General features: G+C 39.8%; 3 protein-coding genes across 22 annotated transcripts in view; 1 reads left to right on the top strand and 2 right to left on the bottom strand.

Annotated features, from left to right (window-relative positions):
- Window positions 1-879, bottom strand: part of Nek11 (NIMA related kinase 11) — a 221,282-nt gene extending 220,403 nt beyond the window's left edge. For 3 of the 4 annotated variants that reach the window (XM_076917996.1, XM_076917994.1, XM_076917997.1), the window contains exon 1: window positions 740-879. The gene's annotated coding sequence lies outside the window, so the exon portion shown is untranslated. The other variant, XM_076917995.1, reaches the window with a different exon arrangement.
- Window positions 880-1,061: 182 nt separating this feature from the next.
- On the top strand, window positions 1,062-13,758 carry Aste1 (asteroid structure-specific endonuclease 1). 12 transcript variants are annotated; one of them, XM_076917984.1, is made up of 6 exons: window positions 1,062-1,195; window positions 2,676-2,836; window positions 3,104-3,989; window positions 7,702-7,912; window positions 9,521-9,716; window positions 11,259-13,758. In XM_076917984.1, the coding sequence occupies exons 2-6, from the start codon at window positions 2,694-2,696 to the stop codon at window positions 11,584-11,586; spliced, it is 1,764 nt and encodes a 587-aa protein (XP_076774099.1). In that variant the 5' UTR covers window positions 1,062-1,195; window positions 2,676-2,693; the 3' UTR covers window positions 11,587-13,758. The 12 variants fall into 12 exon arrangements, with proteins under 12 accessions (XP_076774099.1, XP_034339726.1, XP_076774106.1 ...); XM_034483835.2 differs by having other exon boundaries at window positions 2,676-3,989; XM_076917991.1 differs by lacking the exons at window positions 3,104-3,989; window positions 7,702-7,912 and adding an exon at window positions 8,918-8,976.
- Window positions 13,759-17,972: 4,214 nt separating this feature from the next.
- Window positions 17,973-22,687, bottom strand: part of Atp2c1 (ATPase secretory pathway Ca2+ transporting 1) — a 106,974-nt gene continuing 102,259 nt past the window's right edge. For all 6 annotated transcript variants that reach the window (XM_034483827.2, XM_034483832.2, XM_034483830.2 and 3 more), the window contains 2 exons: window positions 20,760-20,901; window positions 17,973-19,788 (listed from right to left, as the gene is read on the bottom strand). In XM_034483827.2, coding sequence (XP_034339718.1) covers window positions 19,658-19,788; window positions 20,760-20,901 — 273 coding nt within the window. In that variant the 3' untranslated portion in view covers window positions 17,973-19,657. The remainder of the gene's footprint in view (window positions 19,789-20,759; window positions 20,902-22,687) is intronic.

A 22,687-nucleotide genomic window follows, 5' to 3' on the forward strand; every position in this document is an offset into this window, starting at 1 on the left:
GGCAAATAAAGTCCCCATTTAGTGAAGGGCTGAAGTTAAGATGGAAGGGCCAAAGCTTCTATTTGTAATGGAGTGATAAACCCAGCAGTGTGTGATCTCACACTCCGGGCTAATCTCACAGAGTCAGCTCTGTCACCCTCATCTCTGTTGGTAACCATGGAATCCACTGAAGCCTGGATCTGAACCTGGGGCAGTGGATGAACTTTTCAGTGCTAGAAACATAGGTTGTATTTGTATCCCTGGGGCCTAGCTAACAGCTAGCATACAGTAGGTGTATCAGTAAACGTTTGGAGAGCAAAGAAAGGTCCAGCATACCAACTGTGACCCAAAGACACGTAAAGGAAAGAAAACATAATAGTAACCTGAAGAAAGCAGAGAGATACTCACTTTGTGCTAACCATTCCTGGGGTAAACGACCCATCCCGCTAGGGCAGGCAAAGAGAAAGCCGAGTGATTACCGCGGGTGGGAACTGAGTGGTTTCTGTCCATGTTGGGAAAAAAAAAAAAAAAAAAAAAAAAAAAAAACTAGGAAGCTGTTTTGACTTGGGTTCTGCTAAATCTGACCTGAGCGGTAAACTCTAACCCTGAGGTAAAACGAAAAACTTCCTTGTCTCTTCAACAATAAACCTTGAATTTTTCGCAGAGCGGGTGAATGTATATCAAGGAGCAGAGCGCTTAGTCTCCCGAAGGGGACTGGGGCCGGGGGCTGTGGGACCCACTGCCCATCCACTTTCGTTACCTTTTCAGGTCCCCAGCTGTAAGGCGCCCGGCCAAGCCTCAGCCTAGAGCCCGCTGCTTGGACCGGTGTGGTTGTTTAACATCGTTGCCACGGAGACGGCGCGGGGGCTGCTGGGAAGTTGACTTTCGGAGCCCAAGCCTGCGGAAGCGCAGGACCCTATGAGGCAGGGTGAAGAGAGGAGGGCGGGGCAGAACGAGCTTCCCTGAGGAGGCAGGCGCAATTGCGAGACGAATGGCCCAAGCTTCTACACCAAGTTACCACCACCCGTCCCGAAAGCACGTTCCCCTCCAGGAAGAGCCCTCAGCGTCTTGGGGCCAGGCTTCCCAGTGACGTCATTCCCAGGCACTTCCTGTTTCCGCTCGCGTCTTCCATACACCTGAGGCTCTGCAGTTTCTCCCGGGCTCCTACCTGCTGCTGGTGAAGTGAGCCGACCGCCCCACCGGGAGAAAGCAGCAGGTGGGTCGGGAGGGCAGGGACACCTTGGGGTAGGAAGATCTGAGGTTGAGGAATTAGATACTACCTTTTGCTCACCTTTGACCTGCCCTTTGCATGGATTTGCTGGGCTACTTGGTTCAGGATCAAGTCATTAGTTTACAGTGAGTTTGCAGAAACCACAAGACAGACCAGGAAAGAAATGACAATTCAGAATTAAAATTGTTGAGATGTTGGCGGAGGTGGTGGATCTGAGGTGAGATAAAATCAAGCGCGATAATACTGTTAGCTGATACCAAAGCCACAAAATTCAGGAGGATGCACTTTTAGGTAGTATCCCCTAAAATATCAAAATGCAAAAATTCCAAGATTGACGAAACTTTCACGATTTTAAACAAAGGCAAGGCTGGCAATAACATTGTTAGCATCGTGCTAAGCTATATTTGAAGCCTGAGGCGAGAGGGAAAACCAGCAATACCAATCCGATGAGTTGTTAGCCAGTTAGGCCATTAGGGGGTGTAAAGAATCCTGATTGAGGTTGAAATTGCATACTTGGGATCCTAGAAGCATAAAGCTGAGTTTTTCCTTAGCCCAAACTGGTATCTAACGTACCCTACACTCAAGACCTATAACAAGGGTCTACTTATCCATAAGAAAGAAAAAATGGGTCATTATGTATCTTATGCTGGAACTTAAAGCATTTGTAAGGGTTGTCATTTTTATAGCTTAGGACGTTGCCTTGACCCTCACCAAACAGATAGTCTTGGAAAATGGAAACATAACTCCAGTAGCAAAATCTGTAGTTTCTATATTGGTGTGACCATAATGTCCCTATAAGGCTAGGAGTAACCTCCATCATTAACCAAAGATCAAACCCCATGAAACTGAGTTTGTGTCTTGTACTGCACAAGAAAAAAAAAATGTTTGGCTAGATATTTTGACACCCAATATAGTTTTGTTTAAAAAGTGTGTCTCATTTTCTGTTGAAGCAATGATTTGGTACCCCTCTAAGTACTCTATTAGAATTCTCTAGCAAAACAGAACTGACAGTAGCAATCTATCTGTATGTACATACACACAGTCACAGGATTCATTAGAATGCCTTAAAGTCTGTGGTCCAACTGTCCCAACAATGGCTGTCTTCTGACAAAAAGTCCAACAATCTGATAGTTACTCGGTCCATGAGAGTGGATGTCTCAGCCGCTCTTCAGTATCCAGTAGAATCTTGGAGAAGTAGGCTTTAACGGCAGCGAAGGCAGAGATTGTCAAAGAGAGCAAGCTGGCAGAAAACAAGAGCTTCCTTTATCTCTATCTGGGCTGCCATGAGAAGGTGTGGCCTAGATTTAAGGTGTGTCTTCCACCTCCAGTAATCCAATCAAGAACAGTCCCTCAGTGGCGTGGCCAGGAGCTTGGGTCTTAGTTGATTCTAGATATACTCAAATTGACTACTAAGAGCCATCAAAAGAACCATCAATTGAAAATATTTTTTTAATTGTTTCAACAGGGAGTCCTGTCAGTCATCATGGGTATCCGGGGACTAATGAGCTTTGTGGAAGATTATAGTAATGAATTCTTCGTTGACTTGAAATTACGGAACACAAAAATTATCATTGATGGCTATTCTCTTTTCCACCGACTTTGCTTCAATTCAAACTTGGAACTAAGGTATGGAGGGGACTATGATTCATTTGCAGATGTTGTACAGAAATTCTTTGAATCACTGTTTGCTTGTCATATTTGTCCATATGTTGTATTAGATGGAGGATGTGACATTTCAGATAAAAAGCTGACAACTTTGAAGGATCGAGCCAGAGAGAAGATCCAGGCCGCCCGTTCCCTTTCTCTTGGTGGGGGTGGGAATGTGTGTCCCTTACTCAGCCGAGAAGTGTTCATACAGGTTTTGATCAGGCTTAAGGTATGTTTTGTCCAGAGCTTTTCAGAAGCAGATCGGGACATTATGACACTTGCCAATCATTGGAATTGTCCTGTGCTATCATCAGATAGTGACTTTTGCATTTTTGACCTGAAAAGTGGGTTTTGCTCACTGAATAGCTTTCAGTGGAGAAATCTGAACACTATTAAGGGTACACAAAATTACTATATTCCTGCCAGAAGCTTTTCCCTTGATGCATTCTGCCATTACTTCAACAACATGAACAAAGCTCTACTGCCTCTTTTTGCGGTGCTATGTGGAAACGACCATGTTAATCTGCCCATCATGGAGACATTTATAAGCAAAATACGTCTACCCCTTAGCTCTAAGGGGAGGAGATATCACCGAGTTCTAGGACTTCTGAACTGGCTGTCTCATTTCAGTGACCCCACTGAAGCACTAGATAACGTTCTCAAGTCTCTCCCTAAAAAGAATCGAGAAAATGTTAAGGAACTTCTCTGCTGCTACATGGAGGAATACCAGCAGTCCCAGGTGAAGCTTCAGGACTTCTTCCAGTATGGTACTTACGTCTGTACGGATGCTTTGGATCTGGGTTTACCAGAGTGGGTACTGGCAGCTCTGGCCAAAGGCCAGCTACCACCTTTCATCAGTGATGCTTTGGTGCTCCAAAGGACTTTTCTTCACACACAGGTAGAAAATATGCAGCAACCAAATGCCCACAGAATATCTCAGCCCATCCGCCAAATCATCTATGGACTCCTTTTGAATGCCCCATCACACCCAGAAGATATATCCCAGAATACACTGCCTTCCCAGCTTCTGGCTTTCAATGAAGTGGAAAGAATTAATACAAATATCAAAACATCAACTGTTTATGCAAAACAACTGCTCAAGGATCATTATGACTTGAGCAAACTGGCTGAGGTAAGTTTATTAAGACTAATAAAATTCTTAGAAATTTCTTTATAGGTTCTAAGTTGCCTTTGTATGTGCTGGCTTTCAAAAGAACACATTGGTTGCCACTTGCCTTCATGTTGTGTGTGAAGGCTAGACCTCCAGTGAACTAGGTAGCCTCTTAGCTAGTGCCGGTGCTAACTCAAACCTAGCACTTAGTACTACTTATGCTATTTCCAGTGTTCTTCAGTAACCTGTTTCCTTTGAAGTCATTGTATTATTATTGATCCCAACTAGAATAGGAACATGTAATTTAAAAGGGGGGGGGAAGGATTGAACTGTAAAAAAAAAGTGTGCACATAGGCACTTGATATGGGCATAACAGCATCTCAGATCAGAGTTCAGTTAAGATTAGTACTGATGTGTCCATCTATCTAAAGGTTTTGTTTTTAGTAATGAGCACCTCATTTTAGGCTTTGAGCTTAGAGCCCAAAGAGTTAGAACAAGCTGACAGAAAGCAAGAGCTTCCTTTATCTCTATATGGGCTGCCATGAGAAGGTGTGGCCTAGATTTAAGGTGTGTCTTCCACCTCCAATAATCCAATCAAGAAAAGGCCCTCAGTGGCGTGGCCAGCCACTGAGCATCAAGGTGACTTGCTTAAGCATGACTTAGCCTACCTTGGTGTTGCTAAAGTCTGAGTAACACTAAGATTGGTTGTCACTTCAAGGAAGAAAATGTTCTCATGGATCCCAGTGTCGCCTTGTGCTTCTGATAACATGTAAATATATTAAGAGTAAATAAAACTCTTTATTGTGAGAATACAATTCAACATACAAATTAAATGTAAATGAATTTATAAAGTCAGTTGCAATACCCATTGGGTGTTTGTTTGTTTAGCTCCAACTAAATGTTTACTCTTAGACTCACAGGGTCATTGATGCCAGCTCACTCGAGGATGAAGAACAGCAGCCAGTTTTCCTGTGAGAATGACCAGTTACTTGCCTCCAGTTTATTCCCCAAGGAAACATGATAGTGATTGTCACTTTCTATGGAGTGGGAAAGGTAGAGTTGGTATTGGGATCTAGTAGGGTAAGGCAAGGATGCCACTAAGCTTCTTAGAATGCACAAATTGGCAGCACCCCACAGTAGAGAACTATGTGACCCAAAATGCCCACTATGCCCATTTTTATCCTACTAGTGACAGCATAAGTGCAAGGTGAGGAGATTCCTAAGTGGGTGTCAAAAGCATCCTTGGCATTAGGAAGTAACTACTAATAATAATTCTTCAGGGAGTGATGAGAATGTTCTGGAATTAATAATGGCTGTGGAAGCTTATAAATATATTAAACCCATTGAATTGTGTACTTCAAAGGAGTGATTTTTTTGACATGGTTTATATTTCAAAGAAAGCAGTTTAAAAAAAAAAAAACAAACCAAACCAAACCAACAAAAAAAAACCCTTTTCCTCCACAGGATTTAATCTGTACTTGTCCACCAGGAATCTCTTATGCGGTGTATTTGTGAGACTCATATAATTCACTCTCTTCTCTGCTGTAACCGACTGCATGGTGGGAATGAATATACTACAAGTGACTTTCTGCTGGTTTTCAGTTGTGCTGTTTCCATCATCTACTTCCATGATCATGGTGGTGCACATCATCTTATAACATAAGAACGTATTTCTGTTGCACATCTTTCGGAATTGCTGGGCCAGATGAGAGGGACATTGTGCTCATCTTATGTCTTGCTAAAACATCTCGACAGTGGACTCACTAACATTCCCACCAGCAGTGCAGGAGAATGCTTCTTCCTGTGCCTTTGTCAGTACTAGGTATTTATGAGCCCAGGAAACAGTCTGGCTGTTCTAGTGGGCAAAATATCATCTTAGTCGTTTGGGTAGGCAATTCCATTTCTCTGATGACTTGATTATGCTCATTAGCCATTTGGATATTCTGTATGAAGTCTTTATTCAGTATTTTCCTGTTGTTCTGGGCTTTCTGCCTACTGATCATTTGTCAATTAACACTGCGGCCAGGATCTCCCATTCTAATTTTCACTGTAGTATATTTTAGTAAACAATTTTAGTGTAGTCATTTTAAGTCTTTATTACTTATGGTTACCTTTTTATGATCTGTTTAGGAAATTACTACACACTCCCAAGATCATGAAAACAATTACATTTTTCTTTCACGTTACATCTACAGTCTGTCCAGAAGGCGCAGGGGTGTGAAATAGGGATCAGGCCACTTTACCCACTACACAATCCAATCCAATCAATGAGATGTAGCATGCCGATTGTAATCCTTGATAAGTGATAATGTGTTCTTGGCATTCAGTTGTATTCAAAGAGGAAAATTTCATCCACTTTGCACCACAGTCTATCATTTGGCTTGCCTTTGGCATCCGTTAATCAGTTCTTAGCTCAATGCTTTTAAGCTCTAATTAGACCATAATTCTAAGTAGTGGCATCTGGAAATATATTTCCAGACACAAATGTAGGCTCAAGTACAGAAACCTTGTGATCATTCCTGCTCTTAACATGATGCAGTAATGATACTTCAGTCATGTTGACTTTACATACTGGCTCATTTAATTCCCACCAAAACCAAATGGGCCTGGGAGAGCAGATGGGACTGCAAGTAGAATAGTCCCCTCTTAAGAAGGCACTGAGGACTGATGGGTTCAAGAAAACATCTTGTGCTACTTCAACACATAAGGCTCATTTTACAGATGACCGCACTAGGAAAACCCTCAGGAATAGCCCAAAGGCACAGTTATAGAGGGCAGAATCTCTGGTTTCAAATCCTAGACCACTTTGTTCATAAAAGTTGTAACTTGAATTTAGGTGTGTTTTTACTTAAGACATGAGGCCTTGCTTCTAATCATAAAATTTCCTAACAATATTACAGAAACTTTGGAGTCAATGTACTACTCAAAGGCCTCAGACATTAGTGATGTAACTGTTTTTTCAATTATGATGTTTTGGTTCAGGTTAACATTTCTCTTCATCAGTTAGTCACACTATACTAACCACCTGTTAAGTAGTAAGAATGTAGCCCAGTGTCTCATCCTCTGGAGGGGAAGTTATTTCTCTAACTGCACAGAAACACTAGTACAACAGCTCTTTTCTTAAATGTTTATCAAAGTGTGGCCTGTAAGGTCTGTTTTGAGATTTATTCAAGTAAAACTCAACGAGTAGCTCAACGCTCTCATGGCTGTTTATTTCTCAGCTTATATCTGAAGTCCTTTCTGATGGAAAGCCTGAGAGGAAAGTAGGTATACTGTGTACTGCAAGCACAGTATAGGAAGTCATTAAACACTCCTGCTGCCTTCAGTGTATTCCTCTTAAGCAGCCACATGCAGCAGAGGGATTGGTAATTTATTGTGTAGAGGTGATGAGAGAAAGTGATACCTGGTCTACACTAGCAAATAAGGGCAGGGTTCATGTAGATCTTTGTAAGTCAACTAAATGCAAGTTCTCAGGCTCCCCTCAGAATACTGAATCAAAATGAAGGGGTCAAGGCCTCAGGACTGACTTTCTAGCAAGTTCCCTAAGGGATGTGTGTACTGACTATGCTCACTGCCCTACACAGGAAGGAGGCAGAAACACAAAAGAAGATGTTTAGAGGGTGTAGAGGGTACATTCCTTCAAAGATCCAAACATTATTTATTAACTTCCACAGCTGAATTAAATCTCATGTTACTAAAATACCCTAATTTGCAGAATATTTGATGTTTACAGCTCCCCTTGGCTAGGCGGCAGATGCTTCTGTTAGAAGCCCTGAAGGTCAAACAGGTTGTCCTGGAGTCCATCCCTACTTTTCTGAAGTTGCCCATTGCTGTGACTTGTTACTGGTTGCAGTCCACAGAGGCCAAGGCAAAGCTCCATCATCTGCAGGCCCTACTGCTGGGGATGCTGAGGGAGCCCTTGCATGCCATCGTCAACAGCCCTGGTAGGTTCTAGAAATCCAGGAATGCTTTACCAAGTTGTGTATAAACTGTACATCCTCCAGAATTCACACAAAAAACAATCGACCCCATGACAGCAGAACTGGGAAGTGAAGGTGCCAAAATGCCCTTCATTGATAAGTATTCTTAATAGTTGCATGTGCTGAACTTAGTGCCAGGAGCTTGGCCCTGGATAGAGCTGAGATGTCCTAGTACTGCCTAACTCAGTCTGCTCTGAGGTACCTTGATGCTTCAGTTTGTGAGCCAGGTGTGACAGTGCTTTGCCAGTTGTACTTCATTCTGCTACCCCATCACCAACCCAGTGGCACAGCACAGTAAACTTGCACCTTCCCAATGAAACCTCTCCATATTTCCGACCACAGCATTCCTGCTCATTAGCTTCTAACTTTCTTTAAGGCTATAAGTTTCAATTAATATGTAATAATAGAAAGAAAAAATAAAAACACATTTCTAGTAAAGAAATAATCTGGGCAAGTTTTGTTTGCATTTAAATATTGGGTAAAATAAATGAAACATTGGAACATGTCAGTTCTTTATTACAACGTTCTCCTTAAAAGATTATGCCATTAAGCTGTCACAGTGTAACAGTTCTAACATAACTGTTAGCCACAGCTACATGTGGCTATTTAAAGTTAAAATCAAATAGAAATCTGAGCTTTTTGTAGTAGTCACATTTCAAGCACTTAGCAACCTAGCACGGACACATGATACTGTGTAGAGGCAACTTTCTCAGCATGCAAGAATCCTATAGATAGCCCTAGCCTGGTAGGTTCTGAGTTTAAGAATGAAACAGCATGGACTCAGAACATCCCTGTCAACATAGCTGTCAGAGGGACTGTACGTATATGACTGTTAACATGTGAGTCAGGCCCACGGCTTTAAGAACAGTTTGAAGCTTTTAAGAAATAATAGAAATTCCCATAGTGTGAGCCCATTAAGATTTTATGTGAGTCCTATAGAAGGGGCATTGTCTGTTTGTTTTCTTTTAGGAAATATGGACCCCGTACCCAGGCAGGCTCAGTGCCTTGCTTCCCGCTATTTGTAAAAGGTGGGCCTCCTTTTTATTACTTTGGAGTTGGTCCCAATGTTATTTTGTGCACTTCTGCTCAAATAAACCTGCAGAAGCTGCATCTCCTCAGGTTGTTGCTTCTGCCCCTTACATTTGTCAAATGATTAATAGTTTAGTTTTCCTCCTATAAAACAGGCAAAATGTGCTGTGAACCTGTGAGCTGTCTTTAAACAAGTGTGCTACCCCGAGGGGGCTTTGGTGAAAGTAATGAACAGGAAAAACAGTGAAGAGAATGGTTTAGTGTCATTATTTTCATAGACCCAGACCCTAGAGATTTTACATACAGACATGTTTAAGGTCAGGTAGCATACTGTGGGAGAGATCTTATTTCAAGGAAAACTCAGTAACTTTGGATTGAATAAACTCAAGAAAAGGGACCTTCAGTGTATATAAGGTATTTATGAAACCAGAAGAGAAAAGCAACCAGTTTTCAAACTGTCTTTGTGGGCTTTGATGTTGGTATGTAGGGAAAGGCCAAACTGATGAGTGTTTGGAAATGCTGCCTTTGGGTTGTTTTATCTAGGTAATGAAGATCCACAGAGAGATGGTGCCAAGATGTTGTATGAGGAATTACAACAGGTGAAGACACCCATTCGACCGGGTAAAACACTGGATTTGGACACAGCGCACGTCTTCTGTCAGTGGCAGTCCTGTCTCCAGATGGGGTTGTATCTCAACCAGCTGCTGTCCACTCCTCTGCCAGAGCCAAACCTAACTTGGTAAGCACCATGGGAAACATTAGTTCAGATGGGTACAAAGATTTTAAACAAAGTTTAAGGATTAAAACAAGTTGCTTTGAAGACAATGTTACTATTCTGAGTCTCAGAATACTGTGAATAACTAAAGCTCTAGAAACAAGGAAAATATTTCCAGTTTCAAATTTTTTAAAACTCACTTGTTAGTATATATTACTTTAGAGGGACTTTCTCTCCTGCTCTACCCCTAGGTACATCTTGTTACTGGTGTGTAGGTTTGCACAAGTGTGTATTTTTTTATCATTTGGTATTAGCTCATATAGTTATCACATGCCTTCTCCATGCAAGGGTGCAATAATAATAATAATAATAATAATAATAATAATAATAATAATAATAATAATAATAATCTCTATTCTATTGGGGCTTTCAGGTGGATTTTGTCTTGACAGACAGTATAGGAAGAACAGAGCTAAGCCTGTATGTCAGAGTTTAACTCCGGAGTTTGAGTTGGGTGGGAGAGACGTGGTCCCATGAAAAGTGGTAATAACAATGGATTAGTCATCTTGGTAATTGTCTGTCCAGGAATTACTAGAGGGAAAGAAAGATAGAAGGCAATGGCTAGAAAATGGGATTTAAGATTGTATATATGCTCCATTGATTGTCCATGTATACTCTTCAAGGACAAGCTCCAGAGCCGCATTTTTTTAATGAGTAAAAAAACCATATGGCACCAGAAAATTTAGCAATAAGAGGATTGCTTGCTTTTGTTTGCTTTTGTGGCACTAGGAACTGAACCAGGTCTTTGTGCATGTCAAGCAAACACTCTACCACTAAGCTATAAACCCAGCCTTCTGTTAATGTTATCTCTGGATCTCATATCTGAGATAACACAAAAACTCTCCACAAAGAGTGATAAACTGGCCTTTGATCTTTAGGTTTTTTTCTCTCTTTCCTTAACAGACTCCTGGGTATGGCTTGCCACAGTTCCTTCACAACAAAACAGGACTATCAGTATCACTTGTGTTTTTTCTAACGTTTTCTGTAAGGTTATTGTTACACCTCAGCATAATCAAGACTTCTCAAATGCTGATTTTATACTCATTAAATAAAGCCTATACACTGATAGCCCAAGTTTACCAGGTTGATCAGCTCTGGTCATGAGTCATACTGAACTTAGGGTTTCTGGTTAATCTCATTTTGCATTTGTGTAGTGGGAATTTTATTCCAAATGAATGACCATACATATGATGCCATTACAATTTTCTGATATTGTATAAAATTGCCTTTTTGGTTTGCCAAGTCCATTTTATTAAATTCCTTTTCTTGGAGGTGTTAGAGAAGTCTGTCAGCACCAGGCCTAGCATCATCACAGGGTTGTTTTTTTTTTTTTTTTGTCACCAGCCAAAGTAATCACTTTAACTTCTCAGTTCCAGTAAGTAATGTTGATGGTTATATAAGAGCAAACTAAGTGTTCAGATCCTTGTTATAGTGTTCATCTTCGTTGTCCCACTACACAGATCTGATCTGATGCTTTCACATCCATGTTGTTCTCCCACTGAACAGGTTGTACAATGGAAGCCTGGTCCACGGACTCTGCCAGCGACTGCTAGCATCCAGTTCTACAGACAGCCTCCTGAGCATATGTCAGGAGGCAAAGCAACTTTATGAACATTTGTTCAATGCCACAAGGTCATATGCCCCAGCTGAATTGTTTTTACCAAAAGCTAAAGCAAAAGCAAAAGCAAAATCAAAAAAAGGGAGGCAGAAGAAAAAGGGTACCAGCCTGGGAACCACTTCAGACAACAGGCACTGGTATGACAGAAGCAACCGGTTTGGTGTGTTAATGCCTGAAAGCTTGGAGGAGCACGTAGAGAACTCAGAGCTTGAATAAACAGTCTGTAGCACACAAGATTTATAGCTGGGACTTTAAGATGGCTCTTTCCTCCCTTGAAGCTAATTTTTCTTTAGGACTAACCTATTTTGAGATAAACTTTATAAGAGATCATCTGAATTCTAAGATATTTTGTACTGTATGTATAATACAGCCTGACTTAAGAAATGTCTGTATTTATGTGTGTTGGGGATGGAGAGCCATGGTACTTGTGTGGAAGTCAGGGAACAACTTGAAAGAGTTGGTTCTGAATCCACCATGTGGGCTCCAGGGATCAACCTCAGGTTGTCAGGCTCAGAGACAAGGACCTCCACCTCCTGAGCCATCTCACTGGCTCGGAATCATCTGCAGTTCTTCATTGTGCTTTCAGTCCTCATGGCCCTTTTCAGAAAATAGTAATATTTTATAACCTTTATGTTACAGTAACAGCCAACTATATTTATTTTCCATAAAATCTGGCAGTAATCATTTTATTAAAAAATATTTTGGTTTTGTTTTTGAGTTTGAAAAGTCTGGGTCTTAAAGTCCGGGAGTCTGAGAGACAGTTAGAAATGTGGTAAATTAGACTACATATGGTTGATAAACTCATAGGTACACTACAGGTCTTAAGAGCATGTTTTAACTGTTAACAGCCCCCAAACATACACAGCATTCTGAGCTGATACATCCAGAGCAGAAGAGAAATGAAAATCTCAGACCAATACTAGTCTTCCACATGCTGAGTTTTGAGAAAGACTCTAACACTTCATTTTTGATTTTTGCTGTGCTAGAGATCTAACCCAGGCTCTGCGCAGGCTAAAGCAAGCACTCCACTGAGGTAGACCCTCAGCTACCAGTCAGCATTTTATAAATCACACAATTAGGACAGAAAATAACACATAAAACACCTATTTAGTGGTTGTAAAAATGTGTATCTTACTACAGTCAAAACTATAGAGTGTGATGACACATCCCTATAATCCGAAAATCGGGGCTGAGACAGGAAAGTTGAAGGTTTGAGGTCACCTTGGGCAACATTTTAAGCTTTGTCTTAAGAATCCAAAATATTTGAGAGGTGCTATTTTAAAATTACTAATACCAGCAGGTTTATAAAGGTGCTGCCTGGTTCTGAAGCTCAGACAAGCAATCATGAACAAGTGGGACGAGCATAGTGGGTCAAGTCTAAAGTGCAGTCTAACTTGCACAGCTGTGGCTCCTCCTCCTGTTGAACCACCGGATATTCCATCAGTCATCTTAATAATGGCTGAAAGCTGCCAACTTGAGCCAGCTCATCTGTAGTTCTTAACAGTTAGCAATTTTCTTGTGGGTTGATCTGGTGCTGCTGTGTATTCAAATGCTAAATTCTCTACCCCAAGATCTGATTGTCTACTGACTTCTTATGTATATCAGTTTTTGTTGTGCAAACCTTGTTCCCCAATTTAAAACTATTAGTTAAATAAAAATGGCTACAGCCAATTACTGGAGAGAAGAGAGGTAGGTGGGTTTTCAGTGACCTGGCTGAGGGTCGCCACAGGTACCCCACAGGATATCTAGCAGGCTTCACCAGACAGTAAGGACATCATACTCAACTCCCAAGAGTCATACTTGCTTAAGCTGCTTGGGAAAGGCAATAATAATGAAATAATGACAACATTTTATCCACTCTACCAAGTACAAAGACCAGACTTGACTGCTGCATATTGAGACAGAAGTAACCAAGAAGCAAATCAGAGGAAGAGTCACTACATGTGACTTACTGGCTTGGCCTTTCTTTTCCTCCTAATTTCCTTTGTCTGGGGAAAAAAAAAAATCAGGTCTAGAAGGCAACAAGAAACCTCAGATAAGCAGAGTGTAATGTGTTCTGGATTTCCAACATCTACTTTCCTGTGCTTTCCATCAAGATGTGCTCTTTCTGATTCCATTCTAGCAAATAAAATCTCACCTGAGACTTTGGACACATCAGTCTTCAATTAGCAGTTCAAGTAACAAAAGGAGTTCTGGACAGCTAAGATGATTAAATCTTGGGGTGAAACTGGAGAGAAAACCATTTACTAGAATCATGCTCTGTATTTACTGGTGGTAAAATTATACTGGATATGTACTTTTTTGCAAGTTATTTTCAATAACCAAGACCTTGAAAATTTATTCATTGGTAAATATAATCTCTGTCCTTTTCTGGGCCAGTTGGTCATGCATTAAAAAAAAAAAAAAAAAAAAAAAAAAAAAAAGGACTCAAGTGACCCTTAGTATTTTACCTTGAATTCTCAATTAAATCATACTTTACTACCTAAATGGCCTTACCATTTGTTCATAAAAGCAAACAGTCAATGACCCCACCTCAGTGCACTACCTGTGAAATAGGATTGCTACACTCCAAATCACTGAATGAAGTCAAAACAATGTGCCTATATGTGTGTAGTGCCCGTATTAAAGCATGGTAAGCCTTACCTGGCACTAAAGTGTGACTAGATACCCAGTGCTGTTACATCTGTACATGAAAAGGAAGAGCAAAGCCAAGGAACAAAAGGTGAATGCCAAGCAGTAGAAAAGGATACCATGAGGTAAGGTGAAAGCTAAGGGCAGAATTCTGCAAAGGCAGTCGATAATCAGATGGCTAAGAAGAGAAGGCCAAGAATGTGAGAATTATTACAGAAATTTAAGAGTTGTCATGTTGAAGTCATTATAGAAATAATGGTCAAAGACATGTAACTTGTATTATCTACAATGTCAGCAGATAAATCTGTTATTAAAAAAAATATGGATACTAGGTTGAGGAAACAGCTCAACTGAAAGCCCAAGAATCTGTTCAATTCCCAGATCCCCATGGTTTTTGTTTTGTTTTGTTTTGTTTTGTTTTGTTTTTAAAAAGCCATTCTTGTAATACCCTCTTGCCTGGTCTCAAAAAGGTAGGCATTACAGAGGAGGAGCTGAAATCTAGGAACGGGAACATCCCAAACCTAGGTTTCTGATGACAAAGCTCTGTACGTCTTCTAACATCCAGACTCCCCCAAGTTTTCAATAGGCAAATCCAGGCTGAGGAGATGGCTCAGTGAGAAAAGTACATGGTGCATATGTGTGAAGACCTAAGTTTGGATCCCCAGAACCCATATGAAAGCTGGGCATGGCTGTATAAAGTTGTAACCCAAGTGTTCTGAAGGTGAAGGCAAGTAGATCCTGGGGGAATCTGGGTTAGCCAGTGAACTCTAGGCTCAAAGAAGCTGCCCCCCACCCCAAATTTTAAAAAGGAGCATAATAGCAGAAGACACCCAGTGTCAACCCCTGGCCTCAAACAAAACTGCATGGGCAGTCACATACACATTTAAAATACATGCACAAAGCCATACTATGTACACTTATAATTTCAGACATGGGAAGATGCAGAGAGCCAGACCCCTGGGTTCACTAGTTGGCCAGTCTAGCCTTCTTAGTGAGCTCTAAGTCAATGAGGAACCCTGTCAGATTCAGTGAGGAATGAATGACAGCTGAAGATAATCTCTGGCCTCCACATGAACACATGCCATGCTGTGTGAGATGCAATTTCTTGTATCTTCCCTCACATACACTATTCTCTGCACAATCTAACAGTTAACTTGTCCCATACTGCTTTATGGATAATGTTTTATAGGCCTTGCTCACTGACCTTATCCATATTGTGACTAGAAGATACAGACTTAACAAACAGGAGCTAACTAGACAAGGCATAGGTTTTTTGTTTTTATGACCATAAGATGGCACCAAAATGCCACTTCTCAACTAATATGCTTCCAACAGGAAAACATTAGATTGTAATTTTAAAAGTGTTTCCAAGACAAACGTTTTGTTAGAGTTCTAATACTAGCAATAAACCACCCATTTAAAAGTTCTTTTGCCTAACTTCTGGCTAGAATTATCAACAAAGTGACTTGGATTTTAATTTCTAACATTTTCTATTTTCCCTTCAATTTAATAGCAATGTTTTCCCTTGAGAACAGAAACATCACAAATGCACCCTTTCCCCTTTCCAGCCATATAGAGCCATCTTAAGTTGTCTATGCTAGGCTTTTTAAATACAGCGAAATCTGTAATTTTCGGAACTAAGGTTAATGAACATGGTCCTGAAGACTAGACATAATGCCGCAGCACTGTGTGAGCAGAGGCAGGAAAGGGCCTTAGCTCTAACAGGAAACAAAGCTCTTCCTTCCTGCACAACTCACTAGCAAAGCACATCAGCAGTTTCTGGTGTTAGCCCCATTTGCCATCACCGCTTTCTGATTCATAGACAGGCATTCATTCATGCATTCCCTCCCCTCACCTACTAAGAGAATCTAACTACAAATACTATAGAAAGGTACCTTCGATGGTTCAGACCAGAGTTTCCAGTTGATGGCTGTACCAAGGACTCCATTTGAAAGCTCTGAAGCAAGGCCAACTACAAAGTTCCTAGGCAAAGGAAACCACAAGGTTCCTAGTGCTGCCTTTTTAATGTATCCATCCATTTGCTGACTGTTAACTATGCCAAACATCTTAGACTCATGTTCTGTCAAGTTGAGCTGTATTACATTTGTTGATTCCATGTATATGGGTATGCATGTGAGCACAGGTGCTATGATGCATGCAAGAAGGTCAGAAAGCATCTGTGGATGCCGGTCCTCTTTTCACAATGTGAGTTCTTTAGGATTAGTGGCAAGCTCCTTTACCCACTGAGCCTTCTCATCTGCCCACTCACTTTATTAGTTGTTTTTGTAAACCTCAAAGATACCATGAGCTTCTCATTTTAAATGAGCCTGTGTCTCACTAAGGCCTTCTCAGCTTGTGCTACTGTCTCTATAGCTCAAAATCATCATCTTCCAGCATGCCACAGTTACACACCGTCTAGCCAAACAGCCCAACTATCTAGCTGTTCATAACAGAAATTCTGTGGGTTTCACTGTTCCTTCTACTTCCCAACCCCTTTGTGAACATTCTACTGTGCAGCTGCAAAGCCCCACTGCCTTTTGGCTGGAACTTCCCCACTGAAGGACTTAAGTTATATGCTACTAGTTCTAGGAAGGTTCTCCCACAAAGTCATTCTCTCCTTCTTTCATTGTAATATTTTACATGGTGTATTTCAAAGTGGCCTCCAATATGAGAACTAAAAGCTTCCTAGAGCAGGATACATATTTGTAAACCTAATACTGTAACAATGTTTACAGAAAATTGTCTGCTAAATCAGCATATTATCCATTATCAGCAATAACCAACTCTGACAACTACAAACTAAAGGCAGACCATCAAACCTGAGTCTAACTGAACTCCAGTCATGTCAGCCAACTGAAGTCATCAGGATAATCTGTTGTTCAGCCACAGACCAAAAGGGATTAATATTTTATATCCTCATGTTAATGTACACACACCACTTGCTATTTAGATCACAGAGGTTAGTCTAAAAAGCCACTTCAAAGATTTTCAAATGCCAAAGTGAACTGTGTGCTGTATTTATTTTAATATATATATATGTGTATATATATATATATATATATATATATTTTTTTTTTTAAATAAATATACAAAGATCACTATTAACATCGATAAAATAGCTTAACAGTTTTTGCTTTTCCTGTCCAAGAAGTACGGAAGGGTAAGAATGTCATTGTATTCCCAGTACACCCAGGGACTAAATAAGATTTCAAGGAAAATATAATCAATTCATCTCACTTCTTGGATGAGTCATTGGAGCCAAACAAGCCAGGCATCAGAGGCAGGAAAGCAGTGTAATGTTAATTCCTTCACAAATGGGATAGGTACTGTTGTCACTAATTCATTTCAGTGAGAAATTATTTTAAGTCTCAACAAAACTCAATTTACTTACATCCTAAAGCAGAAAGATCCAAATTGAAAGCAATTTCAGGAGGATTGCCACTGTATCAGATGTATGGTGAGTGAGTGTAGAATGTGGTAAATAGCATGTCCTGTCCTCATGCAGACAGTTAATGCTCTGGAAAAATCCATAGCCTAACCTAAGGGAGGCTCCTTGGGTTGTAGAACTTCACTGTTGAGTCCCTCAAGATGGCTCGGTGCCCAGCACAGCTGTGTTCAACTTTCAGCATCTGAGAGTTCTCTACCAGACTGGTCAGTTTATTTCAAGGTCATCTCTTTTCTGCTTTGATGTCTGGCTCCTATGCAATCAAATAGAAGTAGTCCTAATGGGAGGGAAAAAATTCAAAGGGAGCAGCTAGGGAGAAGTCCTAGGATTAGAAGACTGAGTGAAACCTGATGATTGGATGCTAGCACAGCTAACTGATCCATCCTAATTTGAACTAATAAAATTTGGAAAACTGAAACCTGGATCTATATTACATATTTTTTTCAAAACTATAAAACTTTCTATATCTTTCAGCATATACAGTTATAATTTTAATATTAACAATACTAACGGGGAAGTCATTAGGGAACTTATGAAAAACTCATTTTATTTTTATAGTTCAATACCAAGTGAAAAGATAGGCACATTCATTTCATGAGTAATATTCTCAACCTCTAATATAAAACAAACAAGACTGAATATGCACTTAATATGTAGTTTTCAAGTCTGGAACAGAATGTAAAAAACCATTATAAAATTTTGCTATGAGACATCAAACCCTCTAAGAGTTGGTTAGACAATGATTTCAGGTTCCACCTAATCAGACAACATTAGACACTTGACAGTTGAGCCTGAAAGATTAAGAACAAAGTGCAGACATCTGGCTCCTTATGCTCATGCTTCAGTAGTACAGACTCAAACAACAGAGTTCTCCTATCGATGACAGCACAGCAGTGTTAACATTCACCAGTAACAATGAACAAGCTTAAGAACAGTTCATTCTGACAGGTTATGAAATACAAACTCAAAACTTACCTTTATTTTATCAAGCTTTTATAAGAACTGATGGTGTTATACAAAGCAAACCCATCTATTTCCAAGCATACCGAATGAAGTAGAAGACAGCACAACAGATGGCAGGCGGGACAGACTCAGGGTGGTGCTACAGTCTAGGCCTAGAGGATTGGTAAAGCAAGGCCAGCACAGGATCTTCCCATGTACACCCTGGCTCATATGCTATCTCTCTGAGTTTGGGACTTTTCTATTTTGTTCGTATACTAGTCTATACTCTCTAAGAAATAGACTTAAAAATACAAATATGAAAAAAACAGTAATAAAGGTCAATTATTCAGCTGAAGTGTTTGATTTATAAAGAAATGACAAGATACTGACAAAGTAGAACTGTACTAAACTAAACAAGAACATGTTAATATAATCTGTTTTAAATTCCAACCCAGCCTAAATTGTTTTTGACTCTATGTGTGTTAAGTACAATTACTCTAACTGTAATGTCAGTAACAGCCCTGAACTAATTCTGCTAGATCAAAGACTCACACCTCTATGAAAAACAAAACAAGTACACAAAAACAAGAACCATTTACACTTACTAAGAAGAGCAAACATTTACTTCAATTGCAGTATATGCTTTTCAGTCACAAAAAGAAAGAAAAGAACAGTGATTAGACAGTGGTCACATCCTGTGCAAAAAAAAAAAAAAAAAAAAACAACTTGAAATATAAAAATGGTAATACAAGGTATCAGTTGCTTACATTGCAGGAAAAGGGAAACACGGTAGCTGAAACATGGCACTCCTGGCCATTTCTAAACCACATAGAATGCCTTTGAAATGACTGAGTTTATTTGTGTATTAGTAAGAAAGCCCCACAACCATAAATAGTACAATATTCAAAAATAAAAAAAATATTTATATCCATCTAAGACAGATAGTGTATTTGTACATTAGAACTCTTTAAGTGCAGAAGGTGGTTCAGGTTTTGCCTTTTGTATTTTTTAATTCAGTACTTGCCCATATGTTGAAGTTCCACTCAATTGCAAAAGCCAATTCAAATCAAGGAACGTGTTATTCAAAGTTGCATAATTTCATTTGGGACTATCAACAAGGTTCAAATCAAGTCTTTAACATTAATGGTCATTTTTAGTCAATGAAAAGTTAAAAAGTCCTTAAATCTTCATTATCCTCTTGAACTTGCCCTTCTAAATGATTCTCAGACTGCAATTACTAGTTTGCAAATTAAAAAAATGCAATATGCATCATACTTCAAGAAAAGACGATGATGTTGAACCAGCATTCTTCTGGATCTTTTCCCTGCTCCTTTCAACCTTCTTTATAATTTCAGACACGATACACACTGACGAGGTAAGACCCAAAAGAAACAACAGATCTGTAAGAGAAAATAAACTGAGTTTTACCAGTCTTAGAAATGTGTAGCAACAGCTTACACCTTAGAATAGCTAGTTCAAATTTTAAGGTGAACTTTGTTATACAAAAACCACTAAACTTGTATCAAAAAATAGAGACTATAAAACTCACTTCATAAATACACAAACTTTTTTTTTTTTTTTTTCCAAGACAGGGTTTCTCTGTGTAGCCCTGGCGGTCCTGGAACTCACTCTGTAGACCAGGCTGGCCTTGAACTCAGAAATCCACCTGCCTCTGCCTCCCAAGTGCTGGGATTAAAGGCGTGCGCCACCACCGCCCAGCATAAATACACAAACTTTTAAAAAAAAAATCTAAGAATTAAGGACCCATTTTCCAAATATATTCTTAAGAAAATTAATTTTGAATGTACTTTGTTGGTAGTGGTTAGTTGTAGCTCTGGATCAAACCAAGGGCCTTGGCTTACCAACAAAATATTATCAACAAGCTCCACACCTACCCTTGTACCATATATTTAATGCAAGCCATATAAAATAATAATTTCTTCACAAACATTATAAAAGCTAATATCTCCTGAGTCAAATGGAGATTTCATGAAATAATGGTAGAATATTAAGTTTACCTTAAAATGATTAAGTTTTAACAACAATTTGATTTTCAGTGAGCTGAAGTAAAGTTCTCTCATTTCATGATAGAAATGTTCATATTTTTAAATATAATATTGTAAACTACAATTAATCTATAACAGGTTTTATGAGTTGCTATATTTCAGAGTCACCAAACATGACTTTATACCAACTGATAACATATGCAGTAAATGAAAACAACTTTCCCCTCAATGTCTAATATGCAAACATAAAAGACCCTTTGATACAAGTCTCATCAGTTATTTTTCTCTTCTATTTAAAAAGAACCTTCACTATGACAGACACATGTTAAGGATACAGAAATATTGGCACACAGCATTTTCTTTACCCAGTATACTTAGGCTCTCGGTCTGAAAAACCTTCTGAAGGGGAGGGAAGTAAATAACAAGCAACTGTCCCATGATGGATCCAAGAACTGCATAGCAAAACATCTTATTACTGCAGAGTCCAATCTCAAACACAGACTTGGTCTGTTGGCAAAACAGAGAGGTCCAATTATTCCACCCTGGTCATAGAAATGGCACCGCGATTACACTTGGTTCAATTCTATCGTGTCAAAAAAATGTCTTAACTTTATTCATTTTGTAAAATCCATATACACTAAGGATAAATTCTACTCCAACTTTTATTTATCAAAGATGGAAGGAGATTATGAGAACCAAAAGTAGTGGACTCCTGTAGCAAAACTGCATTTGCTGATGTGCTGGGGCTGCCACACACATCAGGGATACTGCACATATGCACTTGTGAGCAACTGACTGCATGCACCAGACCTATAAAGAACTAGCCAGCTAGACCTCAGCCAGACAGAATGGGTCATGAGGTGCCAAGCCTAGATCAGAAGCTACTGGCAATAGATGGATGCTGAGGGGAAAAGAGTACATTTTCTTCACAGGTGTGGACCCTGAGAAACTAGCCATGCTAAAGTAAGATGGTCCTACAGCGATGGATGAAATGTGGACTCTGAGTTTAAAAACACAAAGAGCAAATGAAGTGCGGAAAGGGGGCGGGCAATAAGGGAGGATTTGCAGAGGAAGAAATGAGAGGCAAATTTGACCAAATACATTATATGTATATATGAGACTCTCAAACAATAAAAAATTAAAAATTAAATATATCAGGTTATACTTATATATTCTATGTTTGTGTCTATAACAATAAGTAATCAAAAGAGGCCATCGATTTTAAAGGGAGTAGTGGCATATGAAGGACTGGAGGAAGGGCACATAGGAGGGCCTAGAAGAAGGAATAGAAATGAGGAAATGATGTAATCATATTTTAATTAAAATTAAAGGAAAATAATTCAGCTGGGGAGTTTAGATCCCCAACACCAACAGAGAAAGCCAAGAGTGACAGGGCTAGCTATAATTTCAGGCAGCCCTGGTGGGCAGGAACAGAAAAGATTCAGGGGTTCACTGCCCAGCCTATCCTGCTTATTCATGAACTCCAGGTTCAATGAAAGACTCAAAAACAAAAGTAAACAGAAACTTAGTACAGGAAGACAGATATCAACCTCTGGACCTCCAGGAGTGCATGAACAGGCACACATACCCTTCCACACGTGTGCCACATGTGCTATGTGCCATTCATACACTACACTACACTACACCATACACCACACACACACACACACACACACACACACACACACACACACACAATGAAAGAAAATGTTGCTCAGTGCACCACAGTGGTGCATGCTTGTGATCTCAATTCTCAGGGAGCTGTATGCGAGGATCTCAAGTTCAAAGCTGGTTTAAGGTATACAGAGAGGCCATCTCAAAAAACAAAAGCAAAAAAAAAAAAAAAAAAAAGAAAAAAAAAAAGGCACTTTCCTAAAAAGAATCAATTATAACAATGAGCCCATAAAAAGAAAGCTTTAGTGTCTGTGGTGGTTTAAATAAGAATGGCCCCATAGGCTCATCTATTTGAATGCTTAGTCACCACTTCTGGAGTGGCACTATTTGAGGAGTAGGAGATGTGGCCTTGTTGGAAGGATCCTGTCCCTGGGGGTGGGTCCTTTCTCTATAACCCCCTTCTCCCTCCCTCCACCCTCTCTCTCTGTTTGTGGATTAGGATATAGCCTCAGCTAGTTCTCCAGTATTAATTATGCCTGCTATTCACCATGTTCTCTGTCAAGATGATATTGGACTAAGATTAAAACTGTTCACAGGCCCCAAATGCTGAGTTGCCTTGGTCACAGTGTCACAGAAATAGAACATTAACTAAGACAGTAACCCCAAAGTATTCATAAAT

Source organism: Arvicanthis niloticus, chromosome 21, assembly GCF_011762505.2.
Source record: "Arvicanthis niloticus isolate mArvNil1 chromosome 21, mArvNil1.pat.X, whole genome shotgun sequence".
Classification (NCBI taxonomy): domain Eukaryota; kingdom Metazoa; phylum Chordata; class Mammalia; order Rodentia; family Muridae; genus Arvicanthis; species Arvicanthis niloticus.

Coding starts and splice junctions, on each gene's coding strand:
- Aste1 (XM_034483835.2), top strand. CDS start 2,694: ATGGGTATCCGGGGACTAATGAGCTTTGTGGAAGATTATAGTAATGAA. Junction 3,990..7,701: donor ACTTGAGCAAACTGGCTGAG/GTAAGTTTATTA, acceptor TGATGTTTACAG/CTCCCCTTGGCTAGGCGGCA. Junction 7,913..9,520: donor TGCCATCGTCAACAGCCCTG/GTAGGTTCTAGA, acceptor TGTTTTATCTAG/GTAATGAAGATCCACAGAGA.